Below are 18661 nucleotides of genomic sequence, written 5' to 3' on the forward strand. Positions count from 1 at the left end.
ATTTAAATTTGTTGCAAGCTCTTGTTGGGTAATTTGAGGATTTTGCACCAAAAGAGCTTGAAGAGCTTCTTGATCAAAATTGGACACACGGCCTCGACCACTCTTGTCATCTAACGAAAAATTTCCCTCGCGAAATTTCTCAAACCAACGCTGGCATTTTCTGGCGCTAACTGCATCTTGACCAAGAGCACTACAGATGTTTTTTGCAGCCTCACTTGCTTTTCTTCCTAATTGGAACTCATAAAGCATGCAGTGCCGAATATTCTCTTTATCCGCCATCTTCTTAGCCCTAGTTTTGCAACAAAAACCAAACCAAACACAAACTTTTTCAAGCAAAACTTGTTAATTGCACTTCACACGTTCTGTAGATACCACGTGTTTGAAGGTTATGTCAATACAAGTCAACGCCAAGCAAGATTTTAAACGAATGTTTAAAAACGACATTAATTATTACTAGAACCGATACACACAGATCACAAAGGGGTGCACCAATAGTGTCCACTCAGGTGACTGGGGAGGCTGACTCACTGGGCTATATAGGAAACATAGCACACAAAGCTACCCTACCAACTCAGGGAAGCAGCGAAAATGTGGAGACAAAGTAACAGATCATAGATGAAGAAATGGAGGAAAATAAATGACTGGATATAGAATTCAAATCCACAATTATAAGGCTTTTCAAGAATTTCTTAGAAAAGGCCGATAAATTTAAGGAGACCCTCAAGGATATCAAAAAGGACCAACTGGAAATTAAACATATACTGACTAAAATAAAAAATATTGTACAGGGATCTAACAGCAGACTAGAGGAATGCAAGAATCAAGTCAAAGATATGAAATACAAAGAAGCAAAAACACTCAACAGGAAAAGCAAAAAGAAAAAAAAAGTTGAAGAGAGTGTAAGAAGCCTCTGGGACAACTTCAAGTGTACCAACATCAGAATTATGGGGGTGCCAGAAGAAGAGAGAGAGCAAGATACTGAAAACCTATTTGAAGAAATAATGACTGAAAATTTCTCCCACCTGGTGAAAGAAATAGACTTACAAGTCCAGGAAGCGCACAGAACCCCAAACAAAAGAAATCCAAAGAGCACCACACCAAGATACATCATAATTAAAATGCCAAGGGCAAAAGACAAAGACAGAATATTAAAAGCAGCAAGAGAAAAACAGTTAATTACCTACAAGGGAGCACCCATAGGATTGTCACCCATGATTTCTCAACAGAAACTATGTAGGTCAGGAAAGAGTGGCAAGAAATATTCAAAGTTATGAATAGCAAGAACCTACAACCAAGATTACTCTATCCTGCAAAGTTATCATTCAAAATGGAAGGTCATATAAAGAGCTTCACAGATAACAAAAAGCTAAAGGAGTTCATCACCACCAAACCAGTAATATATGAAATGCTGAATGGTATTCTTTAAGAAGAGGAAGAAGAAGAAAAGGTAAAGATAGAAATTATGAACAACAAATACATATCTATCAACAAGTGAATCTAAAAATCAAGTGAATTAAGAATCTGAGGAACAGAATAAACTAGTGAATATAATAGAATCAGGGTCCAATATGTTTCACCTGGCACTGGGTTTCAGTGCAGTCAGAACGGGGGTTCAGTGCAGTCATAACTGGGTTTCAGTGCAGTCAGAACTGGGTTTCAGTGCAGTTGTGGCTTCCTTCCTTCTCCTGCCAGGCATTCAGCTGCCCTTCCTCTCTGCATGTGCATCTCTGCACCTCAGTCCTTTGCAGCTCTGATTCTCTATGTGCTTTCCTTTCCTTCTAGTTGTAGAATTTCTACTCAGCCAGCTTTCTTATGGTTCTGGATGATGTCCGTTCTGTCTTTTAATTGTAGTTTTGAAATTGTCGTGCAAGGCAGTAGTTTAGGTATTTACCTATGTTGCCATCTTGGTTTCTTCAAAAACACTTTCTTGATAAAAACTCTCACCAAAGTGGGAATAGAGGGATCATACCTCAACATAATAAAAGCCTTATATGACAAACCTACAGCCAACATCATACTCAGTGGGCAAAAACTAAAACCATTTTCCCTAAGAACAGGAACAAGTCAGGGATGCCCACTCTCAATACTTCTGTTCGACATAATACTGGAATTATTAGCTATTGCGATTAGACATGAGTAAGAAATAAAAGGCATCCAAATTGGGAAAGAAGAAGTAAAGCTGTCAGTATTTATAAATGATATAATATTGTACATAGAAAACTCTGAAGACTCCATAAAAAAACTACTAGACTTAATAAATAAATTAATTTGACAACATAGCAGGATTAAAAATTAACACTCAGAAATCTATGTTTTTTTAATACACCAACAATGAACTCACAGAAATAAAAACAAACAAACAAAAACAATCCCACTTACCATTGCACCAAAAAAATTACGATATTGTCCCAAGTAGATCCTGGGACAGAATCTCCCTCGATATCTTTAAATATTTAAATATATATCCCTAAAACTTTATCCGCGCAGGTGTGGGGCATTCAAGCATTTGCTAGTGAAGAGGCTACTCTATGCCAGCAGGACCAGAAAAAAGACCAGAAGCTTTAATTTAAATTTTAAGAGTACATAAAATAATTCAATTAACTGCTGGAGGAATGATATCACATGAAACATATGCAGCATATCCCCCTTCTTGTTTTAATAAATTTAAAAATCAATCACATTCATGTCCTTTTAAATTGCTGCCAGGTAACAAAGGAATCAGTCTGCAGTAAGTTCCTTTCTGGGCCAACAGTTCTTTGAGTCCCCTTTCCAATGTCCAACGGTTTTTTATGGGTTCTCTTCCCAATCACTATCCACAGTTTTCCATGGGTTCCCTGTGACATGATAGCAATGATACTCTAGTTCTGGATGGTGGACAAACAGTGAGCAATGTCAATGCAGGTCTGACCTTCTTTGGCCTGTTCCTGGGAAACCTTCAGCGACACACAGCTGCTGACTGCTAGCATGGCAAGGTGTCTTTCTGGACTGTTTCTCCTTTTTCATCAGCGTGCTGCTTGGAGCCACTACTGTTCTGTGGCTGGAGTAGTCTGGTTAGTTCCTCTCTCTGACCCATTTTTGCAGAAATCCTCATGGCTAGACTTGGGATCTCTTCATTTTTGCCCAAACCATTTTCCTTTGGCTTATTCTGACATCATGTGTGTTTTGCCATCAGCATTACAAGTGAAAAATAATTTTAAAGTAAAAGCTTTAAGTAATTAAGGCTGGATGTAATGTACTTACAGGATATTTTCCACTATACTCCCTTTTTTATTTAAATATTATTAAGAGGCTTTTGGAAATCTTGCCATGAAGTCTTGTTAGCTTTTTATTTAATTCTTTGCATAGTAATATGACTGCTCTGGATTCATTGTATTATAAGTAGTTTTTACCATCAGTAAAAAAATTAGTTAATGCTTAAAGTATAGTTTTCCTTCCCAGTACAATTAAGTTCCCCTGAATATTTACTTATTTCAATTTGCCAATTCAAATTATTCTGAAATAAGGCTTATTTTTTAAATAAATCTTTATTGTTCAGATTACAGTTGTTTCTCTCCCCCCTCAGTACCTCCCCTCCACCCGATTCCCACCCTACCCCATGCCCTTACCCCCTCACACATACACACACACTATCCTCATCCATAGCTGTGAGATATTTGTCCAATCTCTTCCCGCACCCCCCACCCTCTTCCCCATGAGAATTGTGAGCCCACTCCCTTTCTATGCCCCTGATTCTATTATATTCACCAGTTTATTTGTTCATTAGATTTTTTTATTTGCTTGATTTTTAGATTCACTTGTATTTGTTGTCACTTTGTTGTTCATAATTTTTATCTTTACCTTTTTCTTCCTCTTCTTAGAGAATACCCTTCAGCATCTACATTAATAAAAAAGAAATATGTAAATTGCCTGTCACTTTGTGATGCCCACAAGCCAATCAGGAGTGAGTATGCAAATTAGTGGGACAAAAATGGTGGCAGGCAAGGATCCAGACAGAGTGGGCGGGAGTTTTGGGTCACCCCTGGTGACAAAGAAAGTCAAGCTTCCTACCTGCCTGGGCCAGCCAACAAAGAAGGGGCCTGTGGGCAGCAGCTTCAGAGCAGGCCTGAGTGCGTGGGAGGCTTGGGTCACCAGGGGCAACCCAAGCTTCCCACCTGCCCTGGCCAGCCAATGAAGGAAGGGCAATTGGGTGGCAGCCATGGAGCTGGCCTGAGTGTGGGAGGCTTGCGTTGTCTGGCCTGGCGTCTGAGAGAGGGGCCTGAAGAGGTCCTCAGCCCCTCACCTATGCTGGCCACACACACACCCACAGCAGCGACCTTCACCCCACGGGAGTGTGGCTGGCCTGCAAACTGCCCCGCACCTCACCCAGGCTGGCATCGTCCCCAGTGGGAACCCCCACTCCAATGGGGGAGTGGCTGGCCTGCAAACCATCACAGGCCCCGTGGCCAGACTGCAGTTTTATGATTATCTTAAAAGATATCAATTAAATTTAAACTGGTTTTTATATTAAAAACTTAGTTCAGATCACAGAATTAATTCCCTTTTTTAATTAGACCATATAAAATATTATATCTTAGATTAAAATTTTACCCCACTTGGTACATTAATATATTTTAAATTACTAATTTCTCTAGAGAAAAATCAAGAATTATTTTCTCAAAAATAAATTTTTCTACTTTATGCATTTTGTTAACACAACTATATAATTTCTTCTAACTTAATTTGAACTTTAAACTTTCAGAAGCCTTACATTTTAGCTGGTAAATGAGAGGGCAGGGCGGGGCAAGGCTAACTGCTGACTCCATTTTGTGCTGTGGGGCAGGGCAGAGCTATCCTCCAACTGGACCCTAGCCCTCACCCAACCAATTAGGGTCAGCCAAAGCAGTTACATCACCACCCGTATAAAACCCTTTGACCTGTCGAAGTTCGCTCTCTCGTCCACCATGCTGTCCGCTTGAGTGGGACAGAGCCCATGGTATCATGGAAGAGGCTCTTTTGTTTATTGCATTGGACTCGGCTCCCTGATGGTCCTTGGGGATCATGAAATCTCAGCACAACAGTAAGATAAATACTTAGCATTTCTCAGATTAGTAATAACTTCACATTTTTTAAAGAATATATTTCAAAAATACAAGACATATTCAATTGATAGATTCAATTCTATCCTCTAGATTTTTCATGAGGCAAATTCAGATGAATATTTCAATATTTTGTCATTTAAAAATGCCTAGATATTCAACAAGTTGGTTTTTTTTTTAATTTAATTCAGTAAACTTGCAAAATTTTAAATTGCCAAAGGCTCCGGAAAAACCACCTTTTTTGGCTGGCAAAACAGATTTGGCCTAGCCTACTCCATTAAATGTAAATCACCACATTTTTCCTGCTGGGTTGCTGCCAGCAAGGAAACTACTAAGACCAGATTTTTTGTTTGTTAAAGAGTGAAGCTAGTTTCCTCCTGGGCTCCTTGGAACTTCATAATTCATATATTATTTATCTATGTTTCAGCAATTTCAAGATTCTAAAACCAATTATTACTAAGGCATTGACTTTGGCAAATTCCATAACAGAAAAAATTTACTGATTTTCTATAATAGCAATCTTAATGATAACTTTGAAATGCAGTCCATTATTATTTAAAAACTACCCTTTCTTAGGGAAATCTTTGGGTCATCTCTGCCATTTTTCTTTTGAGAAAAAAAAAAAAGTTTTATTCTGTAGCATTTGTAAAGAGAGTTAAGTTTAGCTTAAAACTACCTAAAATCTGAAACTGAATGGTGTGTGTATTTGGCTCTCTTTACACGTACAAAAATCCCAGATGCATTTTTAAATTTTGTAAAACTTTCAAATTACAAACCAGGGGAAAAACATGGTGGAGATTGAAATATAGTGGCAACCATACTTTGGTAAAAACTGCTGTTTGAATTTTAACCCTGCTAAGTCTGGCTCTTGCATCTGATTAAAACACTGGGTACTTACCTCAGCTTCCAGGTGGAAACCTGGAGGCTAAGGCAATTTTCCCTTACCTGGGACAGGACCACAGGAGATTAATTCCCAGACTCAGTAGCTTCAGGGATAGAAACTGTAGATAACCTTTAGAGACTAACCGCTGAGCTTTGCTTCTGTGTTAGTGCTATCGCAAGATAGGGCCACATCCCAATGTCCAGCAGGATGTGACTGGGAACCAACCCTGCGGGTTGTCCCCAGTCTTTAGAATTTAGTCTTTAGGATTTAGAATTTAGAACAAAAGAAAATTCCTGTAGTTTGAACCTTTAGAAGGGATTGCCTACCCCTGAAACGGTGGAGTCGTGTGAGACCACCTGCGTGTGGTGCTCTCGCAGCTGTCCTGGCCAGTTATTTCAATAAATCCTTGCCTACTTTTAAAATTAATCATCAGTCTCCAGTGGTCTTATTTTGAACCCAGGTTTCGACCCCACAACAGAGATGAGACTTTTCTTAGTATACTCAGGAGTGAGTGTCCATATTACACAATTACCATATGTCTTCCTTCTCCCACATCCTGTTTGTTTTGGGAAAATTTAGCAACTGATCTGGCCTAATTTCTTTTCTTATTAAATTAAAGGCATGTTTAATAGAAAATGACAGAGAAACAAGACTAAACAAATCAAAGTTCTTTTCCTGAATCTTTTCTTATTCTGCTCTCCACAGCATTGACTATCGTTTAGTTATTTTTGCTAAAATCTGCTTGTCCCAAGAAATCCTACTGTAATTTTTAAGCAAAGTATCAGAGAGTCTCTCAGAGAGAGAGCTGACAACTTTAATCTCTCTAGCTGCCCAGCCTTTCAATACTAGAGGCAGATTCGTCAGCAGAGATTTTTTCTTATTACAGACTTTGACCCCAAATACAAACTAGGTATGCAGTTTAAATAAGATCCTACATAGTTAAATATGACAACAGCACTCTTTTTCCTTGAACCTGATTTAAAAGAGTACCTTTTGACATTTTGATTTCTTTATCTTTGAGCATGAGAGCTAAAAATTTACGATGATATTTTTGTCTTTAAACTGAATTCTTCCCCATTATAGTTTGACTTGAAACCAGACTTTTCCTGCCCACTCTGATTCACTAAATCCAAAGGTTGGTATGAGCTTTATGTGCAGTGACCCTGTTATGGGCGACCCGCGAATGACGACCACCAGTCAGCCAAAGTGGAATTTAGGAAGCCTTTATTACGAACTCGAGTCCGGGCTCCCGTCTCAACTGACACAGCAGCGAGCAATGAGAGCCCCGACCCACTCTAAGCACACTGCTTTTATCCCCGTCTTAGGGATGCCTGGCAGATTATGATTGGCTAAAAGTTTTAACAAAGAAACGTCAGTTATAAGTTATAGAAAAATTGCACTAGTACAGTAACATTTAAAGTTTATACAACACCTGAGGTGGGGGGTTATTTTCAGCTTAAGCAGTCTCCTGGTTTGGTCTGTTTGTCCTGCCTTGTGGCTACTGGAAACAGGACGTGCCTGCCTGGGGGTAGAGCCTTGCAACAGAGCTATTTTATGACTAAATTATGCTACATTCTTTGTTGTGGGTCTTGTTGCTCATTCCTTCCCTGGCCTGGAGTCCTGCCTCAACAGGGTGTTGCTAGCCATCTGGAGCTCTGCCTCCACGGGGTCTTGCCAGCCACAACAACCCCACCTTTTACTGGTGACTGACTTCTCAGGCGAAACTTCTCCTTTCAAGGTGCCATTAATGCCAGGATGTTTCTCAGCATCTAGAAGGGTTCAGGAACCTGGAGAAGGGCTGCAAGTAAATTAATAAAGAGACTAGACATGAAATATAAATTTGGAATACATGGGAAGCCAGGGAAGGCTTAGCTTTAGTAACTAAGTTCCCTGAATCTCTGCACACAGGGCTATTTATTTACACATCTTGCCTTCTAGCAAAGCAGGTATACCTATTAAAGGTAAAGTATGGTAAACAATAAAAAGATTATTAGGTTGAGGGAACTGCCTTCGGCTGTTCCAGCAGCAGGCAATAATATATGCAGATTTTCAGCCTTGATGAAAGAGTTCATTCAACCTTTTGAGAACTTCTCGAATTTATTATGATGTGCTGGAATTAGCCTCCAGCACTCAGTCTTTTTAAAAATATATATTTTATTGATTTTTTACAGAGAGTAAGGGAGAAGGATAGACAGTTAGAAACATCGATGAGAGAGAAACATTGATGAGCTGCCTTCTTCACACCCCCTCTGGGGATGTGCCCACAACCAAGGTACAAGTTCTTGACCGAAATCGAACCTGTGACCCTTCCGTTCGCAGGCTGATGCTCTATCCATTGAGCCAATCGGGCCAGGGCTGCACTCAATTTTTTAATGGCCCTCAGAAACTCCACAGGGTGGGACAATGTGTTTTCCAATAGGGTGGAGAAACGGTCTTCTCCTCATGCAAAAGCACCTAAATAGCAAAGGTCTGCCTAAGAAAGCTATTCTCTGCAGTGTGAAGGAATGACTCAGCACAGGAATCTGGAGTTTCTACCTTCCACATGTGTCAAACACAAGGCCCGCGGGCCAAATCCATCCCGCCAGGCCTTGCAATGTGGCCCGCACCGCGCTGTCATCACTGCACTCCGCTGCGTTTCCATCACAATGACAGTTTATGACTGTTCAGTAAACCATTCGGCCTGCGATTTAGGCTGGATTTTAGATTTTGGCCCCTTCTCTGATTGAGTTCAACACCCCTATCTAAGCTCTAACTCCATAGCTCCCAAACCTGGCTTCTGCTCACACATTTCCAGTGCACTCAGCCTTCCCTCTGCCAGTGTCCAAGGTGAGTGGCTGCACTTGAAATTATGTGTGTTAGCCCTATAAATGGATTGCAGCATTTCTACTCATCATTCCCTGGAAGACCACAACCCTACTGCTTTTCATAGTCAGATGTTATGTGGGCTCCTTTTTTAGTTCTGGTGCTCTCTGCTGGGAGGCCCAGATTGGGGATTAGATCCCAAAGTTCTCAGTGGCAATCCCTCACAGTTGAGATATCTGTCCAGCTCTTCAGCTGTTCTCTGTGGGAGCTGGCTAGCCCTTTCTGGTCTCCGCCCTTCCAACCAGTTTCTATGTGATCTCCACTTTCTGTTCTTGGTTATCAGGGTTCTCTTCAGCTGATTACAACTGATTTTAGTTGTAATTAAAGTTTGGTCCTGGAAGTGTATATGTGTAGCCTCAACTTTCTCCACTACCATTTTCAATCCTCACTTTGAATATATAATAGTAGAGGACTTTAATACCCCATTGATATCACTGGATAAATCTTTTAAACAATAGACAAACAAACAAACAAACAGGAAAAAGCAATCCTAAATGACTCACTAGATTAGATGGAACTAATTGACATATTTATAACATTTTACCCCAAAGTTATGGACTATACATTCTTCTCAAGTGCACATTGGAAATTTTTAAAGATTGACCACATATTAAGACACAAGCTAAGTCTCTACAAATTTGAGAAGATTAAAATCATATCAAGCATCTTCTCAGATAACAATGATATAAAATTAGAAATCAACTTCAATAAAAACACTCAAAAACAACCAAACACATGGAGGCTAAATAGCATGTTATTAAACAATGATTGGGTTACCAAGGAGATAAAAGAAGAAATAAACAGCCTGAGAACCAATGACAATGAAAACACTACAATCCAAAATCTAATAGGAAAAAACAACAACACAAACACAAAAAACAAAGTATAGGAGGGAAGTGCATAGCATTACATGCTTACCTTAACTAATAAGAAAAATCTCTAATCTAACCCTACAACTTAAAGAATTAGAAAGAGAACAACATCAAAATCACTAATCATCTGAGATATGCAAATCAAAACAGGTACCGTCTCATACCTGTCAGAATGGCTGTCATCAACAGAACAACAAATGACAAGTGCTGGTGAGGATGCAGAGAAAAAGGAACCCTTCTGCACTGCTGGTGGGAATGCAGCCTCTGTGGAGAACAGTATGGAGTTTCCTCAAAAAATTAAAAATGGAACTCCCATTTGACCCAGTAATTCCACTTCTAGGAATATATCCCAAGAAACTAAAAACACCAATCAGAAAGGATATATGCACCCCTACGTTCATAACAGCACAATTTACAATAGCTAAGATTTGGAAACAGCTTAAGTGCCCATCAGCAGATAAATGGATTAGAAAACTATGGAACATCTACACAATGGAATACTATGCTGTTATAAAAAATAAGGAATTCTTGCCATTTGCAACAGCATGAATGGAACTGGAGTGCATTAGACTAAGCAAAATAATCCAGTCAGAGAAAGGGCTGGTCTGGACAGCTTCACAGGGGAATTTTATCAAACATTCAAAGAAGAACTAACACCTCTTTTCCTCAAATTATGGCAAAAATTCAAAAGGATGGAACACTTCCATGCTGTTTCCATTAGACCAGTACCCAAAACCAGATAAAGGCACTCCAAAGAAAGAGAAATAGAGGCAATATCTCTGATTAACATAGATCCTAAAAGCATCCACAAAAATTTTAGCAAATCAGACAAGCATTACAGAAAAAGATACACCATGACCAAGTGGAATTTATTTCAGGGATGCAAGACGGATACAATACCCAAAAATCAATAAATGCGATAAAGCACATTAACAGACTGCAAGATAAAAATCACATGATTATATTAATAGGTGCAGAAAAAGCTTTTGAAAAAAATCCAATTCCTGGTACTCAAAGTGCTAGCCATAGTGATCAGACAAGAATAAATAAAAGGCAGCCAAATTGGAAAAGAGGAAATAAAACTGCCATTATTCATAGACAACATGATATTGTACATAGAAAACCCTAAAGACTCCATAAAAAAAACTACTAGATTTAATGAATGAATTCGACAACTTAGCAGGATACAAAATTAACACCCAGAAATCAATGCCATTTTTATACACCAATAATGAAATTACAGAGAAACTTAAAAAAATAAAAACCCCAGCCCAGCCAGTGTGGCTCAGTGGTTGAGCATTGACCTTGGAACTAGGAGATCATGGTTCAATACCCAGTCAGAGCACATGCTCAGGTTGCAGCTTAATCCCCAGTGTGGGACATGCAGGAGGGAGCTGGTAAATGATTCTCTCTCATCATTGGTATTTCTATCTCTCTCTTTCTCTTCCTTTTTCTCTGAAATCAATAAAAATATTTTAAACAAACAAATAACCCAGTTGCATTAAGCACTGCAACAACAATAAAAATTTAAAATACCTAGGAATAAGCTTAACCAGGAGGTAAAACACCTATACCCAGAAAACTACAGGATATTAAAAATATATAAAGAAAAATATAACAAGTAGAAAAATATTCCGTGGTCATGGATTGTAGAATTAACATCATTAAAATGTCTATACTATCCAAAGCATTCTATAGATTTGATGTGATCCTGATTGAAATACCAAAGGCATATTTCAGACCTAGAACAAACTCTCCCAAAATGTATATGGACTCAAAAAAGACCCCCAATAGCCACAGCATTCTCGTGAAAGAAGAACAAAGTTGGAGGGATCACAATGTCAGATATCAAGTTATACTATAAAGCCACTATACTCAAACAGCCTGGTACTGGCACAGGTAAAGGCATGTAGACCAATGGAACAGAACAGAGAGCCCAGAAATTGATCCAAGTCATTATACTCAATTAATATTTGACAAAGGAGGCAAGAGCATACAATGGAGTAAAGATAGTCTCTTCAAAAACTGATATTGGGAAAATTGGACAAATACATGCAAAGAAATGCAACTAAACCACCAACTTACAGTATACACAAGAATATACTCAAAATGGTTAAAAAATTTTAAATGTAAGTTGTGAAAATATAAAATCCTAGAAGAAACCATAGGCAGCAAAGTCTCAGACATCTTTGTAGCAATATGTTTACAGCTATATCTCCTAGAGTTACTTGGAATCCATTGGTGATAGATTAGGGAGACAGAAGGAAAGCAAAGCAAGGAAACCTCTGGGACTGGATAAAAAATAAAATGATGACACCTGCTTCCTTTACACAGGTGGATATAGGATAGTTAACAGTCAACAATTAACATGATAACAATAACAGCCGAGACCGGTTTAGCTCAATGGATAGAGCGTCTGCTTGGGGACTGAAGGGACCCAGGTTCGATTCCGGTCAAGGGCATGTACCTTGGTTGTGGGCATATCCCCAGTAGGGGGTGTGCAAGAGGCAACTGATCGATGACTCTCTCTCATCGATGTTTCTAACTCTCTCTCTCCCTTCCTCTCTGTACAAAATCAATAAAATATATTTTTAAAAAAACAAAACATGATAACAATAACAATGAGGGAATTTGTGGTCTGCTTATAACACCAGGTCTGTGCCCTGAGGGGTCCAGAAAAGGGAAGTTACAAGTTACTCTGAAATTTCACAAATATGTTATCTTAGATACAAAAAGACAATAAACTCAGTTAAAAAAAAAAGTTGATCTTTATCAGGGAAGATACTATCCTAGGACCTGACTACCCACTATTAACTGCTTTTTAATTAAAGGTTTTAATTTCAGACCATCCTTGTGGTTACTTTAGTCTCTTGAATTTGCAAGGCTACCACGAAGGCCTTTCCTGTGTTAGTCAGGTTAGCATGTCCCTTTACTTGTCCCTTATCATCCACAACTGTTAACTCTCCTGCACTGTAGTTAGCAAACTTTCCCCCTTTTGCCTCTGCTCAAGGATTCCTGGTGGCAGGTCTTCTCTGAAGATGAATCCCCAGGGAGAAGCGGTGCAGTAACTGAGGCTGAAGTTGGGAAATACTGTCTCACAGGTGACCTTTATAATTGTTTGTTTGAAATCTGTGATTAATGCCTGTGTCCAGCATACCCAGAGGAAACATTAGAACACTGGTGAACAGTCTGGGCCAGGTGTTGGCAACCTACGGCTCCAGAGCCTCATGCTTCTCTTTTGAAGCTTTACCACGGCTCCGACAACTTGCAAGCCTGTGTGAAAATGAAGGTAAAGCCTTACAGCCCTGATGTGCTGACATTGTGCACTGAGGTTCAGGAGCAAAAATCCCATTAACCAGGTAAATTAAATATTTTAATTAGCTACTAATTTGCAAAAATATATTTTACATTGTTAAGTGAAAAAGTCCTTTTTTTCTTCAGATTGACAGCTAACTGCACTATCCGGTATATAGCATTAAGGTAAGAAACAATATATGCAGCGTTATATTTGTTTTAAATGTCGCAATGGTTTTGCGGCTCCCAGGTTTTTTTTTTCCTTCGGAAACTGGTCCAAGTGGCTCTTTATATCTTAAAGGTTGCAGACCCCTGGTCTGGGCTCTAAAATCCCTTCATGGTGACAGAGAGAAGACACCCCCCTCCTAAGGCTGAGAGAAATTCTGGCAGAGATAACACTTGAAGTCTGACTCTTCAACTTAGTACCCAAAGTGACACAAGGACAATCCTGGATTCACTCCACAACGAGTGAAACTTACAGTGCTACCAGACAGCAACTAAATGAGGTAAATATAAGACTGCCATTCCTCCACTCTACCTGAGTGAAAGAATCTCAAAATTAAGGAAAGTAGACAGTCATTCACACAGGTGGCCATGTGGCTCTTTCGATGTCATTAAACTGTGTCCTTATCTATGTACTGGATAGATAACAGGCAGTTTCTACTCAAGTTAATCATATCTATGACACAGCAGTTAGAATCCTAGGCACACACCCAAGATAAATTAATGCTTGTGTCTACACACAAAAAGGAAGTATTAAAGTATCATACAAACTTTATTCATAATTATTCAAAATTGGAATCAACCTCTATGTCATCAAATGAGTAGTAATTAAACAAATTATAATATATTCAGTTATATGTAGTATAGTAATAGAATAAAACTATTGACTGTTGCAACTCTATCAATAATGTTAAAAACACTATTTTGAAAAAATAAAGCCAGACAGGAAGGGGTACATAATGGTATGATGCCATTATAAAAGGTTTAAGATTAGGCAATACTTATTTATGGCAATAAAAGTCAAAACATTGCTTGCCTGGGCATGGGTTAATAGTGCGGAATTAACTGGAAAGAGGCAGGATGGAACTTTCTGAAGGAAATAGTCTCTATTTTGATCTGGGTGGCAGTTATATGGATGTATATATGAGTAAAAAATCATTAAGATGTAAAGTTAAGATTTGTGCATTTTACTGTATGTTAATTATGCCTTGATTTAAGAAAAAAACACCTCTATCTGGTAATACCCATTAAATGTAATATTACAGTCTAACTTTACACTTAAAAAAAAAAAACAACAACAATCATACACAGAGCCCTGAAAATTCAATTACTCTTGAATTCAGACTTGGATTTTGGGATGGAATTTCAAGGTGAACTGTCCAAACTGATGACATCAACATGTACATCTCTAACAGGTGGCATGTTTACAGAAGCTCAGTTCTCATTTCTGGAAAGGTATTCCTATAAATGTCATGGATGACAAGCTCAGAACACAGAAACACTAACTTTGAATGAAGAGAGAAGGGTGGTTCCTGGTGACTTGCCCAGGTTTTCCCTCAGTGGCACCTCTCAATTTCCTATCTTTGTTGGCACCCACAGGACCAGGAAGTGACCTCCCTGAACTGGGGAGGCCCCTTGGCTGAGCTGCCTTCTCACTATTCTTCCTTCTGGCAATATCAAGGTGGAGCCCTGCCAGAACCTGGCCACAAGGAAAGCATATATTTGGCACAATGCTAGCATTTTTTGTTGAGTCCCACTCAGGATATAGAGAGCAATACAAATAAGGCCTCTTTTTTGCCTAAACATACATACCTATAATAAATGACTAGAGATCTGTTCCAAAGCACTGAGTATATAAAACCTGTGTTCGCCCTTTCATTTACTTGTCATGTTCCTCTGCTGGAGCCCAAAACAAGATAGAAAGAATGGCTAATGATAAGGTGGAGGAAAAAAAGGAGTTAGAATGGGCCTTGATACCCCCAGGAGAAGTTTCCCAAGTAGATGGGATTGTTCTAGAGAAGAATCTATGCAACAGTTGGGATAAAGTCTGGAATTTTGAAGCCAAGCCTGATGACCTGCTCATTGCTTCCTATCCCAAAGCAGGTATGTTAAGGCATGTAGGATGCGGTTAAATTCAAGGGTGGAGTGAAGCAGCGTACTTGCCTATAAATCAGATAGAAAGGCAAAGGAACTGAAATTTTTCTACAAAACTATGAGTATTTTGTAAAAGATAGAGTACTCTATTTATTAAAAATATATAACTAGCCAAATCAGATTCTGCAGGTCAATACATGTATACTAGTAATTTTCCCCCATTCAATTATAATTTTTCATGGATCTTCTTTTTTTTAAAATATATTTTATTGATTTTTTATAGAGAGGAAGAGAGAGGGATAGAGAGTCAGAAACATCGATGAGAGAGAATCATTGATCAGCTGCCTCTTGCACACCCCCTACTGGGGATGTGCCCGCAACCAAGTACATGCCCTTGACCGGAATGGAACCTGGGACCTTTCAGTCTGCAGGCCGACGCTCTATCCACTGAGCCAAACCGGTTTCAGCTTTCATGGATCTTCTAAACACCAGAGACTAACCTGTTTCCCTGAAAATAAGACAGTGTCTTATATTAATTTTTGCTCCCAAAGATGCAGTAGGTCTTATTTTCAGGGGATGTCTTATTTTTCCATGAAGAAGAATACGGTACACATTTATTGTTAAATGAAAATAAAGGAAATTTATTACCTGTATACGGTACAGTAGTACGGTAGTTGTCAACACAAACCAGACAAACTGTGAATCCTACAGTATCAAGAATTTACTCATTTATCCAATGACAATCATGTCATCATCTTCTGGAACATCATTATAACAATCCAATTCCTGAATTTCATGGTGAATTTTTTGTGACTCCATTTCTTTCAGAATCAGCGGACCAAATCTCTCATGTTTAGCAATAGCACTGTCTTTAAATGAGTACTTCTTGTCAAGGTAGCCTGCTCGCAGTGCATTTGCAATGCAACTGTCAGTGATTTTCTCCCATGAATTCTTCACCCAAGTCACAACTTCTTGCAGTTTAGGTTTCACAAAGTTTCTGAGACAAAGCTTAGGGGGGCCTTATTTTTGGGGGATGCCTTATATTTCACTCAGAAGGAAGCCTCTAAGTAGGTCTTATTTTTGGAGGATGTCTTATTTTCAGGGAAACACAGTAGCACCAGGCATAGTGATAGACAAAATGTTCTATATTTGCCCTGCTGACATTTACAATCCAATTTGGAGGACATTAAAGCATTAAACAAATTATAGGCATAGGTCTTTGGTTACAATATGTGCTAAAGGCACATAAACATGGAAGGGTTGATGAGATAATATTGGCAGGACCTAATTCAGATTTAAAAAAGTATCTTAAAGAAACTCTGAACTACTGTGATTGTTACTTAGGTAGTGATTAGTTTGATAGGGCAACTACAACCCAGTACCTGGGTGGCTTAACCAACAGAACTTTAATGTCTCACAGTGCTGGAGGTTGCAGGTTATCACTGTTGGTTCCTTCTGAGAGCTATGAGGAAAAAGATCTGTTCTAGGCTTCTTTCCTCAGTTTCATGTTCACACGGTATTCTCTTGATATGCATATCTATCCCCCAATTTTCCCATTTTGTAAGGACACCGGCCTTATTATATGAGGGCCTACCCTAATGACATCTTTTTAACTATATTTCTTCTATAAGACCCTAACTCCATATAAGGTCATGTAAGATTCTAGGATCCCATCTGCTGCTATCTAGTTCAGCATGATATAATGTTAAGTCATGAACTTTACTCTCAAATCAGCCCCTTTTCTATCTATGTCAAAGGTTGGGTTCCCCAGAAGTCAGATTCTGAGTGAGAAATAGTATGTAGGATGTTTACTAGGGAGTGCTCTTGGGATCATTTCCTCTAGAAGAAAGCAGGATTGAGCAGAGGGAGAAGTTGAGCTTTAACTCAGTCTCAGCAAAGCCTTTCCATCCCCATGGGTCGCTCTTCAGAGCTAGGGCCATAGTATAATAGTTGAGGTGAGAGGACCAGGTGTCAGCCCATCACTGAATGTAAGCTGCCTCAGGAAAGGGGCAAGACCTTGGTCCTGAAGAGAGATGAAAAGCTAGGGGCTATCTGCCAGCAGCTGGGATAATGAACCCTTCCATTCAGAAGGAAAATCTGGGCAGCAAATCCTGCACATTTTATAATCTTCCATATATTTCTGTAGGGCATAACTTGAGGCATAGCTTGCTTGGACTAGGTCATAACTTATTGAGATTCCATTCTGGTAAACATCCATATCTGGGAATTTGCCAGCTAGCAGGTAGAGTCCATGAAAGGGCAAAGATCAGATTGCCATGGAAGTTAGGCAGGAGCATGGAGTAGTGGGATTTAGCTCTCCTGGAGAGCTAAATAGTTAGTGGTGAGTGTGAATCATGATGTGTACCCCTTATAAACAGGATTAATTGCAAGGCAAGTCTTCAGTATGAGGCAAGGAAGTCTGTCAGAAGCCCTTGGATGGTCTGGACCAGTGGACGGCAAACTCATTAGTCAACAGAACCAAATATCAACAGTACAATGATTGAAATTTCTTTTGAGAGCCAATTTTTTAAAACTTAAACTATATAGCTAGGTACATTGTTATTAACTTAATTAGGGTACTCCTAATTTTGTGGAAGAGCCACCACACTCAAGGGGCCAAAGAGCTGCATGTGACTCACGAGCCACAGTTTGCCGACCACTGGTCTGGACCAACCACTAAGGGAGTCTGAGTTTTCTGAGAGTCTCACAATGTTTACAACAGCAAAGCCAAGTCTAGAAACAGAGTCTGCAAAGGAGGAGGGCACTTCCTTTGAGGGGCTCAGTCACCCTCAGAATCCAGGAAAGGCAGCAGATCCAATAGCCTGTCTGTGGCAGAATCAAACATGGAGTTAGGATAATAAATTGACAAGGAGGCAACAAAATTGTCAAAAATGAAGCAAATTCTGATTCCAGGAGGGAAGGAGAAATTGGTTTTAGTGCAGAGTATAATAGAAACCAACTAGGAGCTGAGCAGATATGGCACCAGAGTAGGGTCTAGATGGGAACCATGGGACAGCACCCAGGGACTGTCATCAAGGTACTAGGGAAAGGGGAACCAGGATCTCAGGAAACCCACATGAGGGTACCATGACAAGAATAGCACCTTTCTTCCCCTTACGTTAGCTGAGCAAGATGCTCTCACATGTATTGGCTCTGGTCCTCCAGTTATACTAACACAGTAAAAAAAAAAAAAAAAATTAAGACATTTAATATTTATTTAGTGCTGACTGTAAGGGGGGCTCTGCCTATTTTCTAATTTTCAAAACACATGAGAATAATTGGTGCTCAATAAAATTTATATAATTTATCAAAACCACCTAAATCATGCATACCAGAGATAGGATTGGAGTAATCAGATTCCACAGCCTCATACACATCCAAGCCATCATGCTTTCTCCCAGAGAAATAAGACCAGGCCACCCACACGTCCCAGAAGCCAATCAAAGGGAAACATCCTGGGAGGCTGAGCACTGTAGAGGCCAAGGAGGCTGGAGTGTGAGAGGAACCACCCTCTCTACTCCAAATCATTAAGGAGCTAGTAGATGAGTCTGCAGAGAGAAATAAATATTAACCCCAAA

General features: G+C 39.4%; 1 protein-coding gene across 2 annotated transcripts in view; it reads left to right on the forward strand.

Annotated features, from left to right (window-relative positions):
* Positions 1–14858: 14858 nt before the first annotated feature.
* The window catches only part of LOC118723894 (sulfotransferase 1C4-like), a 42645-nt gene continuing 38842 nt past the window's right edge, over positions 14859–18661 (forward strand). For both annotated transcript variants that reach the window (XR_006742118.1, XM_036446696.2), the window contains exon 1: positions 14859–15092. Coding sequence is in view for 1 of the 2 variants with exons in the window: in XM_036446696.2 (XP_036302589.1) it covers positions 14915–15092 (178 nt within the window). In the remaining variant the exon portion in view is untranslated. The remainder of the gene's footprint in view (positions 15093–18661) is intronic.

The sequence above is a fragment of the Pipistrellus kuhlii genome, unplaced genomic scaffold (genome assembly GCF_014108245.1).
Source record: "Pipistrellus kuhlii isolate mPipKuh1 unplaced genomic scaffold, mPipKuh1.p scaffold_m20_p_2, whole genome shotgun sequence".
NCBI lineage: Eukaryota > Metazoa > Chordata > Mammalia > Chiroptera > Vespertilionidae > Pipistrellus > Pipistrellus kuhlii.